This window comes from Osmia bicornis, chromosome 1, assembly GCF_907164935.1.
Source record: "Osmia bicornis bicornis chromosome 1, iOsmBic2.1, whole genome shotgun sequence".
NCBI lineage: Eukaryota > Metazoa > Arthropoda > Insecta > Hymenoptera > Megachilidae > Osmia > Osmia bicornis.
The window spans coordinates 14,284,443-14,311,563 of NC_060216.1; the positions used below are offsets into that span (position 1 = coordinate 14,284,443).

The following is a 27,121-nucleotide window of genomic DNA, read 5'->3' on the forward strand; positions in this document are numbered from 1 at the left end:
TCAGTCATTTCATTTTAACTCAATTGCTTTTCAATTACAATATTAACACCTTTTTCTCAATTTTTCCATCTTCAGTACACCTCTATTCCAGCGTGTCAAAACTATCCGATTCCGTTAGATCTAAGCGCCATATTCTACAGGTTTGCTTCAACCAATAAGAGAGCTTGGTATCAGGAATGCACCTGGGCAAAGCAGGTAAGAAGCGGTCAGGCAGAGAGCAATCAGGTAGTCGTTCAGGTATTTCCAGTCGAGCATGATCGGCACGTAGCTCTCTGCCAAAAAGCTTTCCCTCCTCTTTCTCTCTCTTTTTTCCCTTATTGGTGTGTGCTAATTGTGACAAAATTTGTAAATAGGTAAGTAAAAAACAGAGTGAAACAGTTTCGTTCGAGTTCACGTCGGGTGAGTTGTGATACTTCAATGTCTGCTGGTTCCGTACGGGTCCTGAACTACGAAGCAGAAATCCAGCGGACTCGGTGAAACGCTGCTGTCAAGGTATTTATGGAAATGATTTCTGGACTGGAGTCATTGTACCGAGTACACCGACGTGGATTTCTCCCCGCAGAAAATCTGTCGCGGTCACACCTGTTGCTCTACGTCTCCGATAATAATCAACGCACGAGCATATCTATGTATATATGTAGACTGTACCTAGTTATGGTAACGGATTTTACTCGGAAAAAATCCCGGTATTAATATCTACTCGAATACTTTGTAATTGACACATGTTCGTATTTATTTCATTCTGTATAAAAAAAAAAGATACACGTTCGGAGTACTCGGTGACAAATCTCAATAAAAGTTGCCCTTACTTATAGTTGCAATATAAATCTTTATATGATAAACAATGTCGTTCCATAAGAGGGGATTTCTATTTCGAAGGGATTTTTTCCCCATCAACTATACGAAGATCAAGCGCGCCTAATACATCTCATAAAGATACTTGAACGATCAATTGTAAATCGTAGTGAACATTTTTATCGTCTTATCACTATTACAATGATTCATTCATCGGGTTGTTTTGAAATTCATTTCCTCGTTCTTTAATCAGTTCCCTTTAACTGTTTTGACAACTTAACCTAACTTTTTTTAATAGTACGCAGGTAGCGTATCTAAATATAGAAAACGCGTCGAAGGAATTTAATGCGTGCAAAAGTAGTGGGATAGTTGATTATGGAAATGAAAAAGAACAGTGAATGTGTTATTCTTCGTCGTTTAGTAAGGAGGTTCCCCGCCCATGACATTTCTAATGGACATTCTCCCGATCCAAGCAAACACCGCGTTGTTTATCGTTAATCGATAACGCGTTCGAGTTTTAAACGCGATTGTCTCGAATAAAATCGTACCGCGTTAAATTACACTTGTATGTACATACAACGTGGAACCTCTTATCGACGAGATAGTCGATACTTGGGTGCAATTACGCGGACTATTTCGCAAGTTTTTACGGTACTTATTCTTTTGGTACACATGCACTTTTATTTCCCCTAGATTTACAATTATACCGTTCAACTTTTTTAACGATACGGGCCATCGAGAAAGAAGACGCCGACAGCTACGGGAATGTACGGCAATCACCTGTAATTCACGCCTACGAAATACATACCTACGTACTCCTCCATTATGATTGCCGTGACATAAATTGCAAATATTTACCGTACTCCACGTCCATCGATATTGCATCGAACGACCTTCGATATCCTAGCGTACAAAGTGCATGCGTATTAAAACGCTGCTGTACGTTTTTTGCTAAATTGCGCGTTACAACGTATCGTACTAAATTCTCGTGCCACATGCAATAATCTTACAAATGTAATCGTGTAAGATTTCAACAAACAATTTACTGATTTAATTGTCATAAACAACAGATTTTCCAAGTTGGAATTTTATCACACTTTTGCAAGCATAAAAATGCTAAACCCTTTTACAAATCTACTTAGTCATTATAATATATCGATAAGAAATAATCGCGTACGAGTTAGCAAACGGGTACAAGTTGCTCGAACTTATCTAGAAATTGTTTCTTCGATAACACATATGTATTCTTGTTAATCTAACGATCATAGTCCACGAAACAGGTGACTATTCGCCACGTTTTAATAGTTAAGATTTTCCAGTTTCAATTTCGAGCATCTAGACACAGTTATAAGGTTTAAAGAATTAATACTTCCGCGGAAATAAGTGTGGAGATCGCCATTTTGAAGAAACTCAAATCTTAGGTAGCAGCGTAGGGGTTGAAACGCGACGGGTAACAGGTTGCTGCTTTTCAGAAAATACCTGTTCCCGGGTAGGGTAAGGGAACGCGAAAGGTAAACGCCTGTTGAAAGTAAACATATTGCGGATGGATAGCTGTGCGGGCATTGAAAAAGTGGAAAGAAAGTTGCCAATACGACTCGCATACCTACTGATCCGTCGATCGCGAACAAGTTTCGCAGCGAATGGACCGATCGAATGAACTTTTCACTCCTTTAATTTAAGCTAAATTAACCCTTTGTCGGTCCAGATGTCTCTTAGGCAAGGTGCACCCCATGGTAATTTTCAATCACATTTAAATTGCAATTATTTAATATTTTAAAAATATTTTGAAAGAACCATTAGTTTTTCTTAAATTTATATTTGGAAAGAAATATTGCATCTCACAGGATCAGGAATGATTTTAATCGCTCCATAAGGGTGAACAACCTTCGCGATGCAAGAGATGTTCCACGCACTGGCGAATGAAGGGAATGCGAGCAAAGTGTTTGTTGCTCGTATTATTGTAAATCTGGAAGATGAGGTTTTACGATGTTCCTTGTAAACCACCTTGCACCGTGCAACGATTACATTAACGATCGCATAAATTCTACCCCTTTTTCGCGCGAGAACGTAGCAACACGTGTTACGTATATAATACATATAACTGGATTTTTTTAAACCTTCCCAATATAAATTCATGAGAAATAATTGATACATAAAAAATTTTTATTTGGATAAAATAGAAAAATTACGAGAGACGCGTGGAAAGATTGATAAATTTTGAATAGGTAGCGATAATTTAGTTGCGTCGCTTTTATGGAAACGGGCTTTATCGAGGCGGCACCTTGGAGAATTCGTTGCAGGTATGCAAGGAGAGATGCGATTACCAGGCGCGCAACTATGCAGCCGAGAAAACGCGAGAATGCCAGACTTTCCGTCCCTTTCCCGTGTCATTTAGACTTTACAGCCGCGGATCTGTTTCCATTGTACGTGCCTTCAAATCGGCTATAATATCCTCTGGATAATTTTCTTGCATTACGTGAACCTCGTTACATCTCGTGCATTTACGAAACGAATGCCTACTTTAATGTTTAATTTACGAGCATTCGAAGTGTAAAAAATGTCAGGTATTTTAATGACGCGACAAAGCCGCTTAAATAAATGGTCCCGCGATTACAATTTCGAAACGCGTATCCGACACACCGTAAGAAAGATTAAATACCAGAAAACCTAACCTTACTTCGTCAAAAATTCATTCACCGAACGACGAAGAAAAAGCTCGAAGCTGAACGTCTGTATCTAATGTCGGTTCTTCTGGGAGAATGTCCATGTTGGACGACGAAGAAGAAGGCATGGTAAGGTTGAATGCCGTTTCTGTCAAGTACGGTCAAGGACGTGGTTACTTCAGCGCATTCCCTAGATGAATTTTTCTCCGCTGGGCGTGCCCGCATCCATAAGCAATTATACTCGCGCTTGTCGTTTCCTCGTAAATATGCCGCGTTGTCGCGCACTTTTTATTCTTCATCTTACGATGCCGTTCTAACCTCCCTCTTCTCGTCGACGCGCAATCGAATTCCAAACGTCTTCGTCGATCGATGCTTTCGCGTGGAATCGACGGAAATTAGCATAATTTAACCTCCAGCTTCGAACGTCCCGCGATAAGAATTTCCATTTCCGTCGTTACGTTTCAGTGAAACTGTGGATAGCTAAAATCCCGCTATCCTCAGCTCGTGATAAACGATCGTTAACGGTGTAAATGTAAAGCGTAGATAGGATACTTCACTTTCTACTTCTCGGTTCGTCTTTCGCGTGGTTGTAAACGGTATTCGATTTTTACGAAACACCTTTCCACGATTATTTCGTACCACGGATGGTTATTCTCGTTGGTGACCGTCTCCGGGAGATTTCCATCTCGGATAGATGAGAAACCATCGACGCGTTCGCTGTAAATAGACATCCGATTCGAGCAGAAATCTGGAATTTCAAAGACTCGACGTGGAATTCTCAGCTCGCGGTCTTGAAATGCATTCAGCGACTTCAATCTCCGCTGTATGAACGAAGCCCACTCACCTTCCTTCCTTTTCCCTTCCCTTTTCGACGTGATTACTGTTAGGTCGCTGTTATGACATTTTCACTACGCAACTGAAAGACTATGCGAGAACCTGCCACCAAGTCAATCGCCATGATCGAATCGAAAATTTAAGTCGATCCTTGGTGCAACTGGACCAAACTATAGAGTAGAATATAGAAAAAAAATTGAAAGGGGGGTTTTAATTTTAATTCCACCAGTGTACATACATACATTTGTAATTAAATTCAATTTGAACGCTGGTACGAAACCACAAATATTCCAGTAATTCAGTCGGTGGTTACAGGGTGTCGTACATTTTTATGGGACACGATATCTAGAGAAAAGAGAAGGAGGACAGCTATTTAGCGGCACAATTTCATTTCAAATGTATACGATTGTACGTGGCCGACGGATTTGGATCGTAGAACTATCGGTTAATGGTATTGCGTAACGTTTACCGATAGGTGACTCGATAAAAATGGGTTGTATCATCGACGGTGGGAACGGTTTGTTGGGTTCCCTTGAGATCGTGAGGCTAGTTGCTATCTCCTACGCTTATTTTCCTCTTTTACAATTGTATCCCCTTCTCTAAAATGTAATGTCTACGCGATGAATGGAGTCAATAGAATCTACCGCCAATTGCCGACCTAACCTAACCTCGCCATTGTTTCGTACAGTACTTATGGCGTTCGATAGTTTGTTTCTTTTTAAAGTTTCAATTTTTTAATAGAACATATAATAAGGAATTCAGTTTATTTTTTTCTCAATTTTATACAGAATCTAGGGCACTTTTTATGATTGCAATAACGCGATCCTTAGCGGTTTATGAAACTTTGTTGCATCTGATAGGGGCAGGTAACAATGCCTTCTCCGTTATGCGGATTCCCAGGCCTGACTAATCCTTGTGGCATAGTGAAAGCATTCAATCTGGACGAAAACGTTCGTCGGCCAAACCTTTCCACGTTCGGATTTCGAATATTAATTGCGATCGCGCCGCTTTTACCGTGCTTTAATTGCAGACAAACCGGAAAGACCGGGATTCGAAGCTGGATATTTTTCGTTTAATGCTCCAACAATCTACCAGCTGGTTTATCGACAACTTCCTCTTGCTCGAGTTTAACATTTCACCGCGTAAACTTACTTGCTGATTATACACGTGCTCGACATGGGAACTGGATAGGTGAACTAGAGTTAGATCAAATTATTAAAGTCATAGTATGAAAAATGAGTTTTTCGTGTTTGCGTAGAAATAGAGCCACAATTTTAAGATTTTTACATTGCGTAATTTTTAATCAATAATTCCCCGCTATTAATATAGAAAAAAATACTTATAAAAATAAACAAGCACATTATTTAGTTAGTTATATAAACGTTCAATCAATTGACATTTATTAATAATAAATATTTCCACAAATTTTTGATGGGCTTGAGGTCTGAAGAATTTCTAGACCAGTCAAAAAGTTTCACTTTTTTCAACTGTGTATCATAATTTTACAACTGTCAATGCATCATAAAAAAATAACAAAAACTTCGTTTAACTCAGGTTTCATTTAGATTGCCGGACAAATAGATCCGTCAAAATAGGTATAGCAGATATGGATTTTTGGGACTAAGGAGTGGGAGGGGAATATTTCATAATTCTATTAAAAACCAACATATGTTTTAAAAGAAATTATTTAAGTTTTTTTATATATATATATAGCAATAAAATCGTAAATGAGTGAAATTTACTCGCTCCGGCAATGTAGTGTTATAAATTAATGAAACTTATGAAAAATCATCAATTTATGCGAGTGGCTCTAATAATTTCATCACCCACTGTAGGTTGAACAGGGTGGCGTTGGTTAAATTGACCTGAAAATCTTTTCACTTCAACATATGCTGGTAAATATTAAATTTATTAGAAATATTCGAAAAAATTCGAAAAATTACATCCTTCCCGTTATGATGCATTATGCACGTGACCTTTAAACATACATTACTACTATAGATGCTGGTACCATATCGAAGGATTGATAAATTTTACAAATAACACCGTTAAGCCCGTATATACGAGCTTCTATTTAACACCTGCCCGTATAAATACGGAACGTTCTCGTCCGTAACGAAGCATCGAATTAAATAAGTTTCTCTTGAAGCAAATTCAGAATTTCACATTCCTCCGCGCATAACTATGCAAAAACCAGTTGTTTTCATGGTTTCTCACGCATCTCCGAGGAGAGTGAAAAAAAAGTTAAAGGTTCATGAAGTTTCTGAACGAAGAAATAATATTTCTTTTGGATCTAATTTATGGAATATTCCGAAGCTTTTAAAGCACTCGGATGTATTCATTTCTCAATTTATATGATAAATCGATACCTGATTAATCGAAGTCGATATCTTCGTAATTGAACGGTTTATTTTCATGGCTAATCTAATTAATAAATTATGGACGTTTATGAGAACGAGTTATAGATTGGTAAACTGAACATACAGGGTGTTCCATTAAAATATTTTCTAAAATATTAATTTTTTCAAAATTAAAATATGAGGGTTTCTTAGATGGTATTAGGGTGCAATTAACCCTTTAATTACCAGAAAATTAATTCTAATTTTTACTATTTAAAATTGCATCCATTATTCGAGGTCAGTTGCTCTTTAACCCTTTGAACCGATTTGCCAGGGCACGCGACGCGATGCTGGTCCCAGTAAAAGCGTTTGTCAAAGAGGAATATTTATCGGCCCATTGTGTCCGCGGGATCTCACCATCGAAGTTCGATAGGTGGAAGGCACGCGAAAGGAATTCTCAACATGTCTGGCGAGCGAATTAGGCTCATTGGAATTTCACTTTGGTTACAAGCTGGCTTTCGTGCCGCCAAGTATGGTCCCCATGACCCGGTAGCCGGATACGATACGCGACGTGCCAGTATCGGCTGCCTCCTTCATTAAGTTATTAAACCTTGCGCTTAGCGAACCATTGTAACATCATTGAGTCATTAGGATACAACAAAATCACGTTCAACGTAGTTCTTTGCTCTTATTAAAAAAAGAAACATGACTCTATAGATTTGTTCAAGATGGAATATTAATTGTATGTTGCAGATAAAAGGCGAACGTTGATCTGGCCACGATGCCGTACTACAACAGTGGGCACAGTCCCTCCACTTACAATAAAGGTAAATTCGGAGCATTTGAAATTGAGGCGAGGATGGAAATTGAAAAATTCGCTTTGGGATTCTTTAAATCCCTTCGACTCTCTGGAATAATTAACACTATTTGAAATTTGAGGCGAGGATGGAAATTGAAAAATTCGCTATGGGATTCTTTAAATCCCTTCGACCCTCCGGAATACTTAACACTATTTGAAATTTGAGGCGAAGATGGAAATTGAAAAATTCGCTATGGGATTCTTTAAATCCCTTGGACTCTCCAAAATAATTAACACTATTTGAAATTTGAGGCGAGGATGGAAATTGAAAAATTCGCTATGGGATTCTTTAAATCCCTTCGACCCTCCAAAATAATTAACACTATTTGAAATTTGAGGCGAGGATGGAAATTGAAAAAATCGCTTTGGGATTCTTTAAATCCCAATAATTAACACTAGATTGCTGGAGCGAATTAATTTGACTCATTTATGATTTTATTGCTGTATTAAATAATTTTTTTAATAGAATTATGAAATGCATATACAAATACTAATTCCCTTCTTTCCTACTCCTTAGTTCCAAAAATCCATATGTGCTATACCTATTTTCTATAGCGTTAACTAGATTCATGGTAAACTAACGTGTTTAGATGGAGGATCCAGTGGTCCATCCAGCACATCCGGCGGACGAGTCAGTAGCTCCGAGCCGACTTACATGATGGAGCATTTGGCCACGTTCACGGTCACGAAAGAAACCGGTATTGTTTATCCAGCGGACGGTATGCGACGACTTTTGCAGCTGGAAAAGAGTAACGGCATCTGGAGTCAAAAGATGCAGCTCCGTCTGGAACGGAACTGGGTGCTGATCATGGACAATGAGACCGGGGTAAAGATTCATAGGAATGCTTCTACGAGAACAGATATAATGTACAAAGTGCCTCTGAAAAACGGCAACGTCTTATCAGCATTCGACATGAATAGTTAATCCGATAACAAGTTTGCACAAGTGACTTACATATCTCTGGTACCATATTTGCAATAGCAATGATACTAGTTTCTACGATAGAGAATTTCAATTTACGCTTCTGTTAGTTAATTATTATTTTAATAATTAGGGTACACCTGTTGGCCCGATTTTCATCCGAGGACCATCGATGGTCATCGAGTGAATGGTACAAATATTAACAATATTAATCGAATATAGGACGTTTCAGAGGCAGCTTGTATAACCGTGTACCGTAGAATGATAAACCACGAAGTGGAACATTTGTGAAATTACATTACGTCGAGGATTCGAGGCAATTTCACTTAATGCATCGTTGGTAAATTCGTATGCAGGCCGTCATGGAGCGATTCCCAGCCTCGTTGATACAGGAACCGACCGCGTTCACGTCGAGGGACCCGATGGAGATGTATAACAACATTCTCGTCTTCACAGTGGCGGATGACAGCGGTTCCGGTCAACGAGCAGAAATGCATATATTCCAGTGTCAAAGCGTCTCGGCCCAGGACCTGGTGGAGGATTTGAAGATGTTGCAAATGGGTAAACTGGTACCAGGTGGGTCGCCGAGAGGTCCCAGGGGTCGTATACCACCGCCTCCGACTCTACCGCCACCGGAACCACCCTTGAACGGTGTCAACGTCCGGGAACAGGTGTCCGCCTTTAACGCTAATAATGGTACATCCTTCTCTCGTTTATTATTTCTTGTATTGAATATTTCATGAAAGTCTGCGTACTGGTAAAAGTGGGCTAATCGAATGCATTTTTATAGCCGACGGTCAGAACGATATATCCAGGGAGGAGAACAACGACGAGGTATCATCGACGTCCTCCGAGAAGTACGAACGAGACGTGACGATTCTGAACCATTGCTTCGACGATATCGAGAAATTTATCGCCCGTCTCCAACACGCGGCGGCCGCTTCCAAAGAGCTCGAACGTCGAAGAAGGAACAGGAAGTCGAAGAAGAGGAACCTAGGCGACGGTATGCTGACAATGAGAGCGAAACCACCGCCCGAGATGGAATTCATCGACATATTCCAGAAGTTCAAGCTCTCGTTCAACCTGCTTGCCAAGCTGAAGGCCCACATTCACGATCCGAACGCGCCCGAGCTCGTACACTTTCTCTTCACGCCGCTCGCGTTGATCGTGGACGCGTCCCACGACACCAATTACGATCCGAATCTACCGAGCAAAGTTGTCTCCCCGTTGTTGACCAGAGAGGCTGTCAATTTATTGATCAATTGCGTGACCAGCAAAGAGACTGAACTCTGGCACTCGTTGGGCGATACCTGGTTGATACCGAGAGATCAATGGAAAGGTCACGTGCCACCGTATCATCCTATCTTCATGGACGGTTGGTCGCCCGAGTATCCGATCCCGGAGGACAGGGATCACGATCACTTAGCTTCGCTCTTGAACGCCGATAAACAGAAGAGGGACGAGCTTCCTGAACAGCAGAACGATCCTTATTATAATCATAGGGAGGTCGACGAATCCCACTACAGCAGCGACTACTTGGAGTACGAGAGCAGAGAAGAGCGCGGAGGGAACGAGTACTTCGAGAGGAATTACGGGCCTAGCTCCGAGTTGTACAGAGAGGAGAGAGTGGTCGAGCAGACGAGAGCTCACAGCGATATATCCGTCGATTCGATCGAGAGAACACCGAGAGCCGGCGGTATGGAACGGGCACAGGAGGCCTGGCTGGACGACCTGCTCACCCGACACGCCAAGATCGTACAAGTCACTTATCCGCGAACGGCGAACAACGACAAGGAGCTGACCGTCGTAAGAGGCGAATACCTCGAGATACTAGACGATAGCAGGAAATGGTGGAAGGCGAGGAATTCCAGAGGGCAAGTCGCGCACGTGCCTCACACAATCGTCACGCCTCACAATCCTTCTCATTCGAACGACAACGATGTTTTTAACAATCCGTTGTACACGAGCCGATACCCGAGGCAGGGGCACGGCTATAATTACGAGGTGAGACCCGGTCGATCATGTATGCTCGAAGAAAATAATTGTACAGGGAAAATGGCTGTAAAGGATGATGCTCGAAGAAAGAGCAATAGCGAAACTGTGTCACCGCTTGTAATTGTTGAAGTCATTAGAGAATCGCTTTCTAAATATCTAGTCGTTTCTTAATGGGAAAAAGTTTGTATTTGCGATGGAATATTGGAATTTTCTTGTTTGCTATTCTTTTGAATATCGATGGAAAATGTTGACCGAATTGCTTTCCAAATATGCATTGCTCGTGAAATTATTATTATAGAATAACTAGATATATTTTACAGTGTAATCTTTTTATATTTTAGGATTCAGAAATCGAAAGAACCAGCACTAGTCCAGGACCGGAAGCCACCCACCGAACGCACGCGATTCCACCTCCAGCGCCGGCAGATTGGGTGAGAAAAGAGAGACTCGGGAAAAAAGGTGAATTCCGATACTTTTAAGCTATATAACGGCTCCTAGCCGTGCATAGTTTTGTCAGAAACGAAGTTGATACATAGTCCCTATTGAGAAATTCAACAGCCTACACTTTAGACCGCCCAAGAAGATTAAAGGCTTTTACGAATCTTGCAATTGAAATTGTTCGAGGTATACATTCGAAAGCGTTCTGATAGTTTTCACCGTGGGACAAAGTATGTCAACGTTGACCATTAATCATCGATAATTAAACGAGCACATTAACGCGATGGCGTCTACGTTAAGTCTGAAATCATTTTGTACACGCCGCACGTTTTATCTAATCGAATCATTCAACGATTTATAATCTCTTTTATTTTATTTCTTCAATGACAATACCGTATTTTTCTATTTGTATATATATAAATATATGAAGAAGGTATATGCGAGTTAATATCTAGGTCGAATCGTCAGCATCGTTATCGCAATAGGAAGAATATTATATCCGTTTTCGAGCACGTGATTTTCAAGTTCTTCGACCTGTATCCAAAAGCTTTTCTAATTTATAATCGCATATAAACGAGCCTGTGCTTCAATCCATGGATACATTTAGAAGAATTTTGAAAATTTTTAAACTTGATAACAATCTAATGAATCAGTAGAATCTTGTTTCTTCCTTTCTGTTACAGCTTAAAAGGTTTATTAGCGATAAGAACTTTATCTGATACAAGTTTGTGATCAAAAATAGAATTGCAGTCAAGGTAAATGAGGAGAGAATGCTGTTTTACCATTAACAACGTGTTCGAAAACGATCCACTGAATCTTCATTGGTATTTCACCAACGAATTACTTTGTTTAGTTTCTTTCTTTTTATTTAATGATATATATGTATAATCAATGGATATCATTAGTCCCGTCAAGAGTGTTCGAGTACTTCTTATAGCGACCATAAGGGCGATACCATATTTTTTTATATTTATCGACTAACCAAATCTTAGTATATATATATACATATGTATACTTTAACAATATAGAAAACGATATGTATAGTTTTATTCATAGAACTGTTGTAAAAGCGTCGAACCGTGGGCTGGTTGTGAAACCGTCGAATATAATGTTTTATGTTCATTCTGCGTTTCCGTTGACACCGTAGCGAAATCATTGTGTCCGTCCATTATTACTTTTGTATTTTGGCTTCATCGTGAGAAAAAGCTTCGGGTCGACAGTATTGAAGTCGTTGAATTAAATTAAGATCCTTATTATTAATGTTCGGTTCTCATGCTTGACTAATGACTCGTTTCATTCTTTATCAATGGCTTCAATCGTCGACGAGGATCTTTCTTTCTTGATGCTTGTATGTGTCGTCCAATGTGTTTGTACGCATCAGTGTGAATCTAAGCTTGTACAAACAAAGGAGACGCCAATTGTTGGATTGATTTGGTAATTGCAATTACACGACGACCATTCGTCGTTCAGTCTTCCAGCAGATATCCAAGCAGAAATAAATGATGAAGTTCTAACGATAACTAGTCGATCCAAGGAAGTGAACGAATAAAAATTTGTTTAACGATGCCTGCAAATAAGACACTTTTTAATTTACATTTGTATTCACTTTTTTGATAGAGTAACTCTTGATCTGTGTCCACGGGATGGGGATTCGATCCGTCCAGTATTTTCGTTGCACTGTAATTTATGTACATCACTTGATTAATAAATATACTCGGTTACTTATTGTACTCGTCTCTATGCGTACAGTATACTCGTTCCACCTGTAGTTCAGTGAGAAATATAAACCATCTATATTTTTTGGTAAACTCGTTCTGCGTTCGTCGATAGATTTAATGTCGTTTTGCTTGCTTAAAGTGTGCTTTTAGATGTGAGAGGGTTCAGTGTTTCTGTTCTTCAGAAGTAGCGGGGTAAGTTTATTTAAACGTTTCATTATTTGTATCAAGTAATTTTAGTAATGACTGTAATCAACGTTGCTATGATTTGTATCTTATACTAATTTCAATTTTACAGATGAGCCCTCTGATGTTGCCATCTCTAACAGTAGCAACAAAGTATCACTTGCTGTCCAGACTGAAATTATTGAAGAACCACCAGCAACACCTAAAGTTAAAGAGAATGAGAAACCAAAGGCCAATGAATCAACAGAATTGGTTCAAGTTCATCCTCCACCAGCCAACGTGTCTGAGGAAATTGTTCCTGGAAGAACAACACCTCCACCACCACCCCCACCTCCACCTTTGGAGAGTCAGTCATCGGTTATTTCAACCATATCAACCAAATCATTGAAGAGTAATTCACCTCCCATCGGTAAAAACAATTATTTTATTTCTTATCAAGCCGTTTAATATTTGATGTGCTTTGTTTTTATAGGACTGCGCACTGAGAAACGGGTGCAGGAGGAGCTGAAACAGGTGTTAATGATATACCGGGAGAAGAAACGACACGACAAAGATGGTTTATCACCTAAGGTTTTTTTGGACCGATTTTCTTCACCCAGAGAAGTACAAAATTGGTTGACAGCCAAAGAGTTCTCAGAAAAGTATGAAGAATCTGTACAGAAGGCTCAGCTTTCTTTGAGAAAACGTTTTTAAAAAAAGAATCATTTTTCCAGAACTTGCAAACAATTAAGGGACATGACTGGTTCAGAGGTGATGGAGTTAACCAGGCGACAATTGGAACAATATTGTGGTGTTGCTGAGGGTGGTAAACTTTTCGATGATATTGAATTAGCGAAAAACGAGAGCGAGGTAAGTTATGATGATTAAAATATTTTGAAGAGTGTTCAATTATCTTTATTATGAATTTCTAGAAGAAGAGCCCTCGGGTGTCGAAATTGAAGCAGATACTGGAGAAAGCTAGGCACAAAGTTGAGGAACACTGATACGACTATAAAAATACTCTTGAATAATTATACAATATGATACGTATCTCTGTTGTATATGTAACTATTAATAGATACATAAAAGAAAGGTAATAATATTCTAGCAATATTATACAAATTTGTATATCTGAGCATTGTACTTAAGAGTATTTTTAGGATAAATGTTTCTGATGAGATTCTTCCGTACAAATTAAACGGTTCGTTTAATATTCATGTCAGGATTTTATTTCAAGCAATCACATACATTTGTAACAGACATAAATACGTACTCTAGCTGTATCACTTAATTATGTCGATAAACTATACATTCCATTTCGAATACTCGACTCGAAGTCACGCGCAACGTGAACACATTGATAATAATCATACGTTTTCATTTATTTTCCTGCGGTTTATAAAGGTAAATCTGTTACCAAGCCCTCGGAATACTTATCGTTCGAACAACAAATTTCTTTGTAGAATGTAGATCTTCATGTAACAGCGAACAAATTAACGCAAGACGATCGTTAAACAAATGTAACGCGCATAATAAACAATATTCAGAACGTGGACTGAATAATGGAAACACTAGTTAAATGACCAATTGTAACAAGACATGTTGAGGCTCTAATTACCAAGCATACAAATTGTAAATTTTTATGTTGCTGCCTTGTATCATTGATATATATAATAGTATTACTATTTAAAATTTTGTCTTCTGTCTTTTATTAATTATTTAATTATAATTATATTCCATTTGAAGCGCCAGACACTAATGATCTCATGGTGGACAACCTGCTAATTAGTGAAACATGTGTCTGTAACAAGTGTTCCAATTATTGTATCCAACCCCTGTATTTAAGACTCAATAAACGTCGATAGACTACAAATTGTAAAAAACAAACGAGGATTAATGACGCTTCTGCATTGAACTGTGGTAAGCTGTCTGAAATAAAACCGTTTCTCGGTTTAATCAGGCTTCAAGCAGTCTTATGTAACGAAGCTACGTAATTATATCGTTAGAAAACAACGATGCATCGTGTGAAACGTTTTTATTACAAAATTAATTGTAACGAACAATCCTAGACGATGAAAATGATCTCGAATTCTTGCAATCCCTAACAAACTTATCGTTAAAATTACTATGCTTGTATACAAACTCTTAGAAATGTTGGTGAAATTTTGATAAAAAATCTACGTTGAAAAACTATCCGAGATTCCTCTAAATGCGATCTAAAAAGTCTCCTTTAACACGGCAATGCGTTTATATAGATATTCAGTTACAATGGTAATTAAAGGATAAACCATTTTTGGTCATTTATCGAGTAGCTCAGGCCAAGCTTTCGCTTATTTATATAATTATCCAGTAAAATTTGTAACATACTTATGGATATTTATTATGCGACGATTATTATTGTTAATGTCGTTAATCTTAACGTTATTACCATCCTTTGAAACCATCACTGGTAGATTTACTTTCACTGACGAGCACTTGTATTGTTTCTCATGGTACACGTCTTACAGAATTCATAAAATAATAATGGATATCATTTTTTTTAATGATAATAATTCAAAAGAAGAAGGATAGGAAGGATGATTTTTATATAGCATGTTAAAAGTAGGAATGTAGGATTTATGGTAACACTTTGACGGCCAATTTAATTTTTTACCATTTCTGCCATTATTATTTGCCTTATATTATATTAATTACAATTTGAAAACTAGTAATTTTGCAGCATACCTATATTAAATAAAGCTAATTATAATTTCTATTAGAATAAAATAAAGTATACATATGTAAAATTGCAAGAGTCAGATATTTCATGAAAAGATCGTCAAAGTGTTAATTGGGAAATTTATAAAATGTTTTTTTCTCTTATATAATATACAGGGTGTTAGATTAGGGGTGGGCATTCATGCAGGGAGTAGTAACTGGAGTAATTCTGAACAACTTTGTCCTTTACTAAAATGCTTATTAAGGCTCTTGAATTTTTAAAAAATCCCGCGCAATCAGAGCGCGCATAGTGCGCAGGCGCGGCCGCGAGAGTGGCGGGTAATTAGTGTTTGAATTACTAATTTAAAAACTGTACCTTAACGAGTATTTTAGTGAAGGAAAAAGTTGTTCGCGATCATCTCGGCACCCATCTCCATGAAGAATGCCCGAACCTGTAGCCGAACATCCGGTATGTACAATTTGATCTTTCTGTGTGAAATTTTGTAACAACATGTGCGTTCTCTTTAAATGCATCACATTAACATTCTCTTCTCCATATGGAACTGCTAATTAATGATTTTAGCAGATAACCTTGGTCTATTTAAGAATTGTGCGTAATATAAGTTAATATTGGTACAAGCTACGGGTCGGATCGACCAATCTTTTTAATCTTGATACTTTGAACGGTGGAATATTTTTCTATCAAATTTTTGATAAATATTCGAAGTGTCAAAGTATGTTATAAATAAAAACATTGTTTCATGCTGCGTTCAATTTTGCGAATTTTACAATACAATTTATAGTATCACGAATTTGAAGATCACTTTATCGCTCGAACTATCCTAGATTCGCGAAAATTCTACCGATACAAATACGATGAAAAAGATCCAAAAAGTTTATCTAATTCTTTTTCTCATTTATCAGCACTTTGTTCCGATTCACAGAATTCCTGTGGTAATTGAGCCATATCTATGTATCACTTGAAGATACTAACGTGAATTTACTGCAAAACAAACGGTTCGACTGCCTCGAATTATTAAACTAAAGATACTTTAATATTTACACTCATTACAATTAACTGAATCATGTATCTATTACTATGGTCAGAAACGTATCATCTGTTATCATTAACACGTTGACTGCCGTATGTGTAGCAAGAAGCTCTAATTACAATTAAGGATACCATTAATTAATTTTCAGATTTATGCTTTTCTACCTCATATATTATTAATATAATCCTGTTCTTTCATCTTTTTAATTATTTAATTACATTGAATTACAGTCAACGCGTTAACGTTACACGTATAACGAAACATAAACATCATGGGCTGTTTCTTAAACTTAAGACTTAAACTAACGATGTCCGGTGTCGGTTTTACAGCTAAAGTTACATTGTATAAAAACGTGTAATGTTATTATGCCCATGAGACAGTTGCATGCTGGAGAAGCCTTGATTAAATGAGAACAACGAAACGGCTTCCGCTCGTAATATGTACACCGACCATGTAATGTAATATTTACGTCATCGCGTGAAGTCGTTGATGAAACCGATGATGACGACTACGACGACGACGATGATCGTTTGTACACCGTTGTTATGTAAATGATCGTTCACGAAACAGATAAACCAAAGTTACAACAATAAACTGATCAACAATCATGTGTAATGTACAACCTATTGAGAAGCAAATAATGTATCTATTTTAAATGATCGTGTTTAATTAATAAACACGATCGTTGAATACTTTATAAGGTACTTGATATCGTGTATAAACGATTTCGAATAGTTAGAAGAGTTAATATATATATTTATGCAATAAATATAATTTGCTCGTAAGCTTGACCTTGGAATTTCCTCGTTATCAAATACTATTTCTTTCTTCATTCATTTTTTTTTTTTTTTTTTGTACAAATCTATAAACATTTTCGAGAAACAGAAATATATCTCTCACGTCCCGATCTCGTATTCACAAGGATCTTCGTGAAAACTTAAACAAACATACAAAGCGTCTTAACCGCGAGGAATAAAGCATCTTCTGTAACATCTTATAAAACAATGAAACAACGTATGGTACACAGGGAACACGCGTTCATTCACGACGATTAATCGTTAAAAAACAAACCGTTTCATCGGACGAGAAACATAACAGATCTATTGCACAAAGTGAAAAAACTAACCGTCGATTATTCGAACAAGTGCAGAATCTTAACAAAGAACGCGCAAACGGTCCAAGGTCAAAGAATTGAAGCGTACGGTATACACAGAGAGAGCGGCAATGAAGCGATAATGAAGCGAGAAATGGTGTGATACACATGAGAATACGAACGTGTACACTTTACTGACCCGTGGTTCCCGATTCCTCCTTTGATGGGACAGACCTTGATCGATGGGAATATCAATTGATGAGAAACGATACATTTTCACGGATGATTTAGCGAACCTGAAAGCTGTCTGATAGGAAAAAAAATAGAAATAGAGAAAGAAAATGTTTATGTAGAATGTGTACGCGTAATGGAAGGAAGGTGAGGAGAGAATTCGGCACGTCAATTCACCTTTCTCTCGAAAGAAAATTCCTATATGCAAAGCGGACCTTGATTCTTTCTTTCATAATAAATTACCAAAAACCTCCCGCACTGCGTCCACCCGGTGGATTGTTCACGCGGATGCAGGCTCTTCTTGCTTCCTCTACGTCCTCTGTAAAATATGTATCTCTTTTAATAATTATTCACAATGGTTTCTGAAATTTTTAAACCCTTTAACTGTGGGTGTGTGATTTTTGCTAATATCAAATAGCGGCTGTGGCTTAATAAAATAGAATATCACTTCAGTAATATAATTTAAAATTAAAAGTATCCACAGTTAAAGGGTTAATAATTATGCTTCAACTTTGGTGCAATGATGATTGATTGAATTTAGAAATTCAGAGAGGAGTCGATGCTACCAAGGAATTTTTCCTTTTCTCTTCAGGTATCAAAGTTGGCCTCTCTGGTACCTACCGCTAATAGAGAAAGTAGAATCTTGTAAATTTCTCTGTCCCTCTAGTCGTGGACCTTTCGACGATGGCGTAACCACCGCAGAGTCAGGCAATGTTGGTAAACAGTCAGGCATCTTCACTTTCGGTTTCGGGCTCTCGTAAGTACCATTCGTCTGATAGCTCTTGGCAAGGGCAGCAGCTCTTGCCTCCTGTCTTGCTTTCGCGATAGCAGCATCCTCTTCGGCGTACTTCTTCGCCTCTGCTTCGGATCTCGGGACACCGCGTGGTCTCTGAACAAACAGCAAAATTTCCATTCATTCTTTCTACATTTCTATTTACGTTCCACTTGGTCAGTCAGAGATATTACGAACCTTCTCTCTATCTTCTATCATGCTGTACACGTAATCAGCATTGCAAGGTGTCTCCACGAACTTTCCAAAGCCATGGACAACCTTCAATTCGCATTCATCCACGCAAACTCGTCCTTCGACTATAACATACTCTGCCACTCCATGAACCTCCATACCCTGAAATGATCCAAGTCCAAACTTGAAGAACCTTCCACTATTCTACTACTCAAATACAACTTAACAATATTCTCCTGTTAACAGAAGTCACACTTTCCACAAAATTGTTCAGTATCAAATTTAATTAACTCCTAAAGTGGAATACAATAAACTTCATCAAGTGAAGTCATTCTTTTGTAACCAAAGGGTTAATTACCTTGTTTTCCTGCTTGTTTACAACGAAGTGAACCACAACGAAGATTTTTATTGAAGCTTAATATCAGCATACCTCGAAGATGTTGAAGTCAACGGCCTGAGCGTGTGTCTGAGCGGAAATGGTACGCTTCCTGTTGGGGTCCCAGACAACTATATCAGCGTCTGAACCAATGGCGATCACTCCCTTTCTCGGATACAAGTTGAAGATCTTAGCGGCATTAGTGCTGGTCACTGCAACGAACCTCGTCGGATCCATTATACCAGCGTGGACACCTTTTTCCCAGAGGACAGACATCCTGTCCTCGACACCGTTCACACCGTTCGGGATCTTGGAGAAATCATCCTTCCCCTGGGCTTTCTGTTCCGCGTTGAAGGTGCAGTTGTCGCTTCCGGTTACTTGAAGACCGTCCCTGAAGAGATAATTCATATAAATATTCATTAAATTCAACAATGATCAAAGAGAATTGATAAAAGGTTACCTTGACATCTCTGATAAGCTACAATGATATATTCTGATATAAAAATTGAAATGAAATTCCTGTTCACGTTTAAACTCGTTCAATGATCCGTTAAACGAATTTTCCTCTGCCCGTTTGATCGTTTAATGTACCGCCAGAGATAAAAGCGACTTCCCACGCAATGTCTATGCAAATTAAGTTCAGTTACGCTGATGTCGCGTGTGCCAATTCGTTCACGCTGCAATTTATCACCGTCATTCGAGTACTCGTGGAACATAATTAATAACACCGAGCGAGATGTTCAATTTCGAATCAAACTGAATTCGTCGATCGATTTTCGCACATATTTCCGACTCGTCGATTCGCTGGAACGAAGTGCTCGAAGTCCTTGAGGGAAGCACTCGAAAGGAGATAAACATTGAAAATCATCAAATAGGTCAGCTGTTAGGCGGCTTCGCTATCTCTTAAATAGAAGTACTCGAAGAACTTAATACAATTTTCAATCCAAAGCTGGTGAAACGAAGAAGTACCATTGGGACCATGTTTCTGTGATATTTAAGGCAACGTCCATGGGGAGATAAGGTTGGATTTCCCTCAGTTAACAGAAAGGGAGAACCCTAAATTGCCTCCCTAAGAATCGAACTTAGGGTTCCCCTTAAGCTCTCCCTGGGTTTTCCCAAGGCTGGAGGCAAATAATGGATGACTCTTTCCCCTTCGTTTACCGTTAACTAAGAAAAGCCCACATTGCACCCACGCATCATTGAAAAGCGAGAGATAGTTCATCCTCCACTCGTATGCTTTCCAATGATTCTTCCTTATCTTTCCCACAGACCTTATCTTAAATATTCCAATGCAGCCAAACGTTTAATACGAACAATGTTGAATTACTTACTGAGCTAGGTGTTCGATTAGATAAGCGGGTGTCGTGGAATCGGGTCTCAACGGCGGGCTAGTAACGTAACCCCTGGCTTTTTCGATATCTTTCCCGTATTGCTCGCTACCGTCGACACCCACGGCACTCGCCAGAGTTTCTCCGAACAGGACAACACCCTCCGAGCGTTTAGCCGAAACCACATCAGCGGCTGATTTGCTCGTCAATGCGGTTACGTACAGCGGCGAATTCACCTAAACGCCATACGTTAATCCTCTAACTGGTCAAGACTTCAATCCTGACTACAGTTTTGGTCAGATGAACAAAGGTGATCACGATTGAGTTGTTTTTCAATTAACGATAAGGTACCATTTGGTAAAAATTGTTTAAGATCATTTCAATCGTGATCACTGTGTCCAATTACAGTTCAGGTAAATTACGTTCAGCTACGATACAACATCTACACATTGATACAAGAGATTCGTGCCAGCTGTGCAAGTCTGATTTCAAATGGAAAATAAATAGGGCAAAGGAAAAGTAGAGTGAACTGCAGTTAACTATCGGCGTTCATGCACGAGAATTTCGACAGAAATTCTAAATATAATTTCCGGTGCATGCAACATCGGGATACTATAATTACGCTTTGCCGATGTTCGCGTGTACGCTTTAAGAACGATCCTAGGTATTCCTGAACTTATGGCAATCTGATTGATTTTATATGCTTTAATGATCCTGCGACATAGTTCCTATAGGCGTAATTAGGTAGGGGTGGTCCACTCGAAAATGTAGATTGATATTAACACGTTGAACGCCATGGGGGTTGCAGCCCCACAACTTACGTCTGAATAATTAAAAGAAAACAATAGAAACATTTTAAGTAATATTGCTATAGTACAAATAATGTGAAATGGCAGATAAAAAGCTTGAAATTTGAAAATTAATTATTACTATTCTTAGCGTTCAACGTGTTAAATTTAGGAATCCTAGCCCCTTTAGACAAAACCCTCTCCTATTTTCTAAAAAAATCTAATGGTTCTTCTGTCCATCCTTTTCTATGCCACATAAAAATTTCATAGTTTAGGTAATACTGACAGAGGAGATTTTTTAAACAAACAAATACATTGTGATCCGGATGTCAAAGTCACCCTAAACGAATGTCCGACGGTGGCTTCGACTCACTTGGCCAACATATTCAGGATCACATTAGGCGTGTCTGGGTCTGGTCTGAGTGGTGGGCTCAAAACGTGGCCCGCAGCGTGTCTCCAGCATTCGTGCGTGTAGTTGGTACCATCCGTGCCAATTGTGGCCGCCAAGGTCTCGCCGAAGACGCAGACGCCTCGTATGCGAGCGTCTTCCACCGCCTCTGCGGCGCTACGACTCATCACATGCACTACATACAGTGGACAATTCACCTAAGCATGCAGAATTTCGATGGATTTCTGTCTTCGATAACATCTGTTTAATTGTACAGGTGGCGAGGAGCTTTCTTTGTGAACATGGACAGGGTGGCTGTTGGATATTTTGTGAGTAATTTTAAAATATTAAAAATCTGAGGGAATTTGGTGACATAAAAGTACCATAAAATAGCAATTACAATATAATATCAATTTAAAGCTTGAAATTTATATAGCCAGGGACGGCCCTGGACCTAGGCAAACTAGGCAACCGCCTAGGGCCCCCATAAAACCGGTAAGTTTACTTGAATATGCAAATCTAAATTAGTTATACAAGCTTTAATGCTAATTTTATAAATTTTATTTGAGCTACTTTTTTTTTAAATGTCACATATGTGAAGGGGCCCTTTTTCTGAGCCCCGAAATCTCAGGGCCGGCCCTCTATATAGTATAAATACTATTTTACAGTACCATTGGATTTCTGGAGTCATTTCAAAATATTAACCATTTGAGTGCTACTTTTTCTTCCTTCTCATAACACTCATTTACAGTAATTAACACTTTTCAACGTGATACAAGAAACTACGTACCACTCAAATGGTTAATTAAAAGCAGCCGTCCTATTTCTAGCAAAGTACTTTATGCAAAAATAATAAAATGAAACTAAAATCGTGAAAAGAAGCATCGTACATCCATCAGTGGCTCGATAATCTTCAATCTATCAGGAACATATTGATTCTGAAAGCAGGGTGCTAGAAATAGTAAACAAGCATGCTAGACAAATATAAACATTGATTTCTAAAAATAATTCAATGAATGAATTCTACGTATCATTTACCTGGCTGGCTATCATACACGCTCTATTCACAGCTTCCGCTTCCACTTCCTCAGGACGCGACATTTCGTGACCCTCCGGCCCTGTAACTCCTGCTTCGAGCAATCGTTTCGTGTTCTGAAACAATTTCGAATCCCTCCGATATATCCTTGGAGAAAATTCGTGTCAGACACCGCATAGGACTCTATTTTTATCGGGCAATGCACCACCAAATGCGGTTACTGTTGTATCAAGAACAAGTTAAAGTAAACTGGAGCGAGATTCGGCCATTTTTCGGCCATTCGTTGGGTTGGATAATAAACTGACATTTTTGTCTCTTGAATCGAACAATTATAACATGACAAATAACGCCCGGAAAGTCGGCGACGCACGGTACTTGAACGGTGGTCCTTAGAACTTTAGACTCTCAACTGTTGTTTTCAATCAGAAATAGCGTGTATACACTTAAATTTGACCTTTTGATTAATAATGTATGTCAGTTCATTGATTTTTTTTCAGTGAATAGGGACAAACATATGTCAGTTGATGCTAGTAAACCAGGTCCAACAATAACTAATTGCTCGTTCCAAGGCTGACAGTAACCAATATCATAAATCATGGTATACCTCGGCAATAATATCGCCGTTTTCCGCATGAACCATCGCAATTGCACCCAACTCCTTGCACGCTTTGAACGCCTCGATCAACTCCGGGTCCCTTATCATGAACATGTCACGGTAGGCCATAAACATTTTGAAACTATTCACACCGTGCGAGCTGGCCAACGTAGCCATTTCCTCTTTGACCTGCAACAAAGTATGAATTCGTGAAGGTGACGTAGACAGAGAGGAATCGTTTCGAACGGACAAGCGCGAGCAAATAAGGAGCACGACGATTTACATGCAACCGTAAGCGGTTCGCGATTTCCTCACCGATTCGTTTCGCTATTCCATTCACGATCACGATTACAGTTATAAAGCCGGTGCTACCTGCAGCCGCAGGATCTCTGCGATTTGCCAATTTATCGCAAGATCTATCGGTTTGCCCGTATTTGGACGCGAGCATGTCGCTCGATCAATGATCTAAGACACAGTTTCCTTCAAAATCTAACGATTTAGGTGAATAACACTGTCCGAGCTGAATTTTGTATAATTAATTTTGAATAATGCAATTTCAATTTGAAAATTTACTAATTCAACGATTAATTAGCGCCTTTCTACTCTGAATAATTACAATTACCGCACGCCTTATTATATACAATCGTTTTCATTGCGCCATTCAATGTATTAATGACAACAATCTAAGTACTTGTAATCTTTCTGATGATCGACTCGCAGATTTCAATCGCTTAATTGGCTATCAACGCTAGATAATAATTTATCTTCGTACGTGTAATGAAATAAGAAATTGGCGAATTCTTCGCAGCTACTTTCTCGGTTAACAGGTTAAGATAGCAAAGAAAGAGGTCATTCCTAAATATGCTCTCTTTTCCAAGAATGTCTTCTGTTACACTAATTATCTCATTCCGCCCGACTAAATGGAACAGAGAATGCGTGTGAACTGTGCGCGGTATGTTTGTCTCGCGTAACATCGTTTCAACAGATCTTATTAATTCATCCTAGCAATATTTCCATTGGATGTTATCTCTAATGTAAAGCTTAAATCAGTCTATCCACTAATTTCTACGAATAAACAATATAAAATACTGGTTACTTCATTTTTTTAAATTACTTATACATAGATCCTATTGAACGCGAAGTTATTATAATAGTGAAACAATGGTGTGACCTAACGATCACATGTAACAGTAGTGTCTAACGGTCATGCCAACATGTGCAATGTCTCACTTTTGGACTCCACGAAGTAACGGCGACATGGAGCGAATAATCGCAGCAGACCTTCTTGTCGGCGGTCTCTCTGTACCGGTCGTACGCTTCCATCAGCGACTCGTCCTTCATAGGAATGACGAAATCGATTATCATAGTCGTACCGCCGGCCACAGCTGCCTTGGTCCCTTGATAGAAATCGTCCACAGTCTTCGCTCCCATAAGCTCCAGTTCGAAGTGGGTGTGCGGATCTATACCGCCGGGCATCACGTACTTCCCACGGGCATCGATGATCCTCGTGCCTCCTGGTATTATCAGGTTGCGTCCCATTTGTCTAAAGATAGAAAATTGGAAAAATTAACCCTGGTCAATGATGGAACGCCAGGAGCGAGGAGGTCCTTCGAAATGTGGCGCCAGTGGGGCCCTCCCTATAGCCCCAATGTAGACCACCGTAGGGGTTCTAGCGGGTAAAAATCCCGGATCCCCTGGCCCCTCCCCAGGGGGGCGGGTCATGTCTTTGGAAGATTTCCCCAAGTAAAAAAAAGGGGTGAGGGAGTCCCGACGTGTTCGTCGAAGGTCCCGGGGCCCTCCTGCCCCAGTGCAGGCCACCGCGGGGGTTTTAGTGGGTAAAAATTCCGGCCTCTCCCCAGGGGGGCTGGGGGTGTCTTTGGAAGATTTCCACCGCGTAAAAAAAAGGTCAACGACGGGAATATGTGTAGGCGTTTAGTGGAGGGGGAAGGCACTCTCCCCGGGCACCCTTAGCTCGAGTCAGCGACCGCCAGGTGGCAGCGGGATTGACTCTGTTCTCGCTGGCGGTCCCCCGGCATGCGATTATAATATCATGAGTTCAGAAAAAAGGGGTTAGGGTTAGGTTAGGGTTAAGAATTGTCTGTCGTCAGTCCCCCTGACGAGTCTGGCAGACGATCCCGAGACGAAACCCTTTTTCTCTCCCTACATATGAAACGATTTATTATGATTTCACTTTGGTCCAACGATACCACGCCTGAATCGCAAGTGCAAGGTGCAACAAACGCGACATAAATTATCGATCGGCATTGATTTATATACCGATCGATCGATCGTGTCCACCCAGTTACACGTAATTAAAGTGTACGCCTAACGTCACCGCCTTTCAACGGTCCATTAGCTTGTGCATGTCACGCTCGTTTGACAAATCGCACCCGCCATCATCAGCGTGTTATCTCGCTGCTTCGCTTGTTGTTACTCATTGATAAAACGATCCGCGTGTATCGCGTTTCGCTTGCGTAAAGCGGCAAACAAACACGCGACTAGGCTACTGAATGGGAAACGTTGATCGTAAAAAAATTCCGAAAGTGTACCCGCTTACGTCGATCCGCTGTCCTACCGTTCATTTACATAACTATTCATCGGAGCCTAAACGTTTGAATGAAAAACCGTCGATCGAAACGTGTCGTAATAACTGCAAGGTTTCATGTTACGTAAGACAGAAATCAAGGGAATTATAACGTGAAAGAATCTTACTTTATGATCCCGTCTTCGATGTAGACGTCGTTGTCCGTGATGCCATCGTCGTTAACCACCTTGCCGTTCTTGATCAGCAGCCTGTTTTGCGCGCTCTGCAAACAGAACGAACGGTCGGTATTAATTTACATATTCTAGAAAAGAAACCGCGGCGATGACATTGAATAACGATCGATTCTTTAAAGATTCTCTGGTTTGGAGTTTCAGTTAATTTGATTTCATTTGTGGTCTTTCATTATTTAAATGAAATTTAGCGGGAGGTAAATCTAGAAAAATAAATCTAGCGTATAATGGTTCCTATTGCGGTTTGATTGCGCATAATGTTTCCCTTTGCTTCCCAGTGATCAGGATTAAACTATTCAGGCCATCGGCGAATATTCTCCCCCTTCCTCCTCATTCTCAAATCACACGCGTTATGCAATCTATGCTTGTGGGAATATTTCTCATTTTTAACCCTTTCACTTTGATAAATAATTATTCAGTGTGAACTCGAGCATCGAATGAAATATTATTGTAAAATTCTTTATTGGCAAATAAATGGTGTTATCCGAGAAAAGGATCTTCGACGGTGAACCAAAGTGTCTTTCATTGAGCACCCAAATCCCCCCCGCATATTGTCCTTGATATTCGTTTGCAACGTGCGTCGGTTCCAACATCCGGTGCAGACGATTAACGTCCGTATATTGCTCTACGCTATGGTATACCAATCAGTATATAATAGAAGCTACGCTTCACGCACTTCCGCCAATGCTGGATTTAGAGCAGTATACGCGATGTGATGTGACTGATAAGCGTACCACCTTGTATTCAACCATACGATCTTTCCATCTGAAAGAATGAACAGATTTCTCTTCGAGTTGTACGCTAGCTTCTTTACAAGGAAAATGCAGTGTTTTTCGCCGTTCCACTTGAAACATTACCATACAATCGCGCCTGAAAATCACGTTCCCCATATATGCATATGTATTTTCTCCGTTTACTAGTTCACTTTCTTCTTTTTTACTTTTTTTTAAATAGAAAGTTTACGTTAATCGCGCTTTGCATTATCGGTGGAAGATTCATCCATAATCAAGGAAAACAAGAGGGAGAGATAAAATTTTAATTGAAGAAGCGCAGAAAATTCTTTTTTACTTTTT

The 27,121-nt window shown here is 39.3% G+C and overlaps 2 protein-coding genes across 4 annotated transcripts in view; one reads left to right on the top strand and one right to left on the bottom strand.

Moving 5' to 3' along the window:
• Positions 1 to 14,420, top strand: LOC114870919 (epidermal growth factor receptor kinase substrate 8-like protein 1). 2 transcript variants are annotated; one of them, XM_029176158.2, is made up of 10 exons: positions 1 to 492; positions 7,385 to 7,458; positions 8,081 to 8,316; positions 8,769 to 9,108; positions 9,203 to 10,416; positions 10,749 to 10,866; positions 12,859 to 13,137; positions 13,219 to 13,387; positions 13,460 to 13,595; positions 13,658 to 14,420. In XM_029176158.2, exons 2-10 carry the CDS (start codon positions 7,413 to 7,415, stop codon positions 13,727 to 13,729), a joined length of 2,610 nt encoding a protein of 869 aa, XP_029031991.1. In that variant the 5' UTR covers positions 1 to 492; positions 7,385 to 7,412; the 3' UTR covers positions 13,730 to 14,420. The 2 variants fall into 2 exon arrangements, with proteins under 2 accessions (XP_029031991.1, XP_029031990.1); XM_029176157.2 differs by having other exon boundaries at positions 2 to 492; positions 12,859 to 13,155.
• Positions 13,932 to 27,121, bottom strand: part of LOC114870921 (dihydropyrimidinase) — a 19,334-nt gene continuing 6,144 nt past the window's right edge. The window contains exons 2-10 of one of the 2 annotated variants that reach the window (XM_029176164.2): positions 25,986 to 26,080; positions 24,504 to 24,816; positions 23,283 to 23,462; positions 22,681 to 22,794; positions 20,470 to 20,702; positions 19,193 to 19,529; positions 18,769 to 18,924; positions 18,420 to 18,687; positions 13,932 to 18,117 (exon numbers count right to left, since the gene is read on the bottom strand). In XM_029176164.2, the coding sequence (XP_029031997.1) occupies positions 18,038 to 18,117; positions 18,420 to 18,687; positions 18,769 to 18,924; positions 19,193 to 19,529; positions 20,470 to 20,702; positions 22,681 to 22,794; positions 23,283 to 23,462; positions 24,504 to 24,816; positions 25,986 to 26,080 (1,776 nt within the window). In that variant the 3' untranslated portion in view covers positions 13,932 to 18,037. Of the gene's footprint in view, positions 18,118 to 18,419; positions 18,688 to 18,768; positions 18,925 to 19,192; positions 19,530 to 20,469; positions 20,703 to 21,627; positions 21,861 to 22,680; positions 22,795 to 23,282; positions 23,463 to 24,503; positions 24,817 to 25,985; positions 26,081 to 27,121 lie in introns of both variants that reach the window. The other variant, XM_029176163.2, reaches the window with a different exon arrangement.

Bases quoted from the DNA above. Each gene is read 5' to 3' on its own strand.
- LOC114870919 (XM_029176157.2), top strand. From the start codon at position 7,413: ATGCCGTACTACAACAGTGGGCACAGTCCCTCCACTTACAATAAAG. The intron at 10,417-10,748 runs GTGAGACCCGGT...TTTATATTTTAG, and splicing joins GGCACGGCTATAATTACGAG to GATTCAGAAATCGAAAGAAC. The intron at 13,156-13,218 runs GTAAAAACAATT...TTGTTTTTATAG, and splicing joins GAGTAATTCACCTCCCATCG to GACTGCGCACTGAGAAACGG.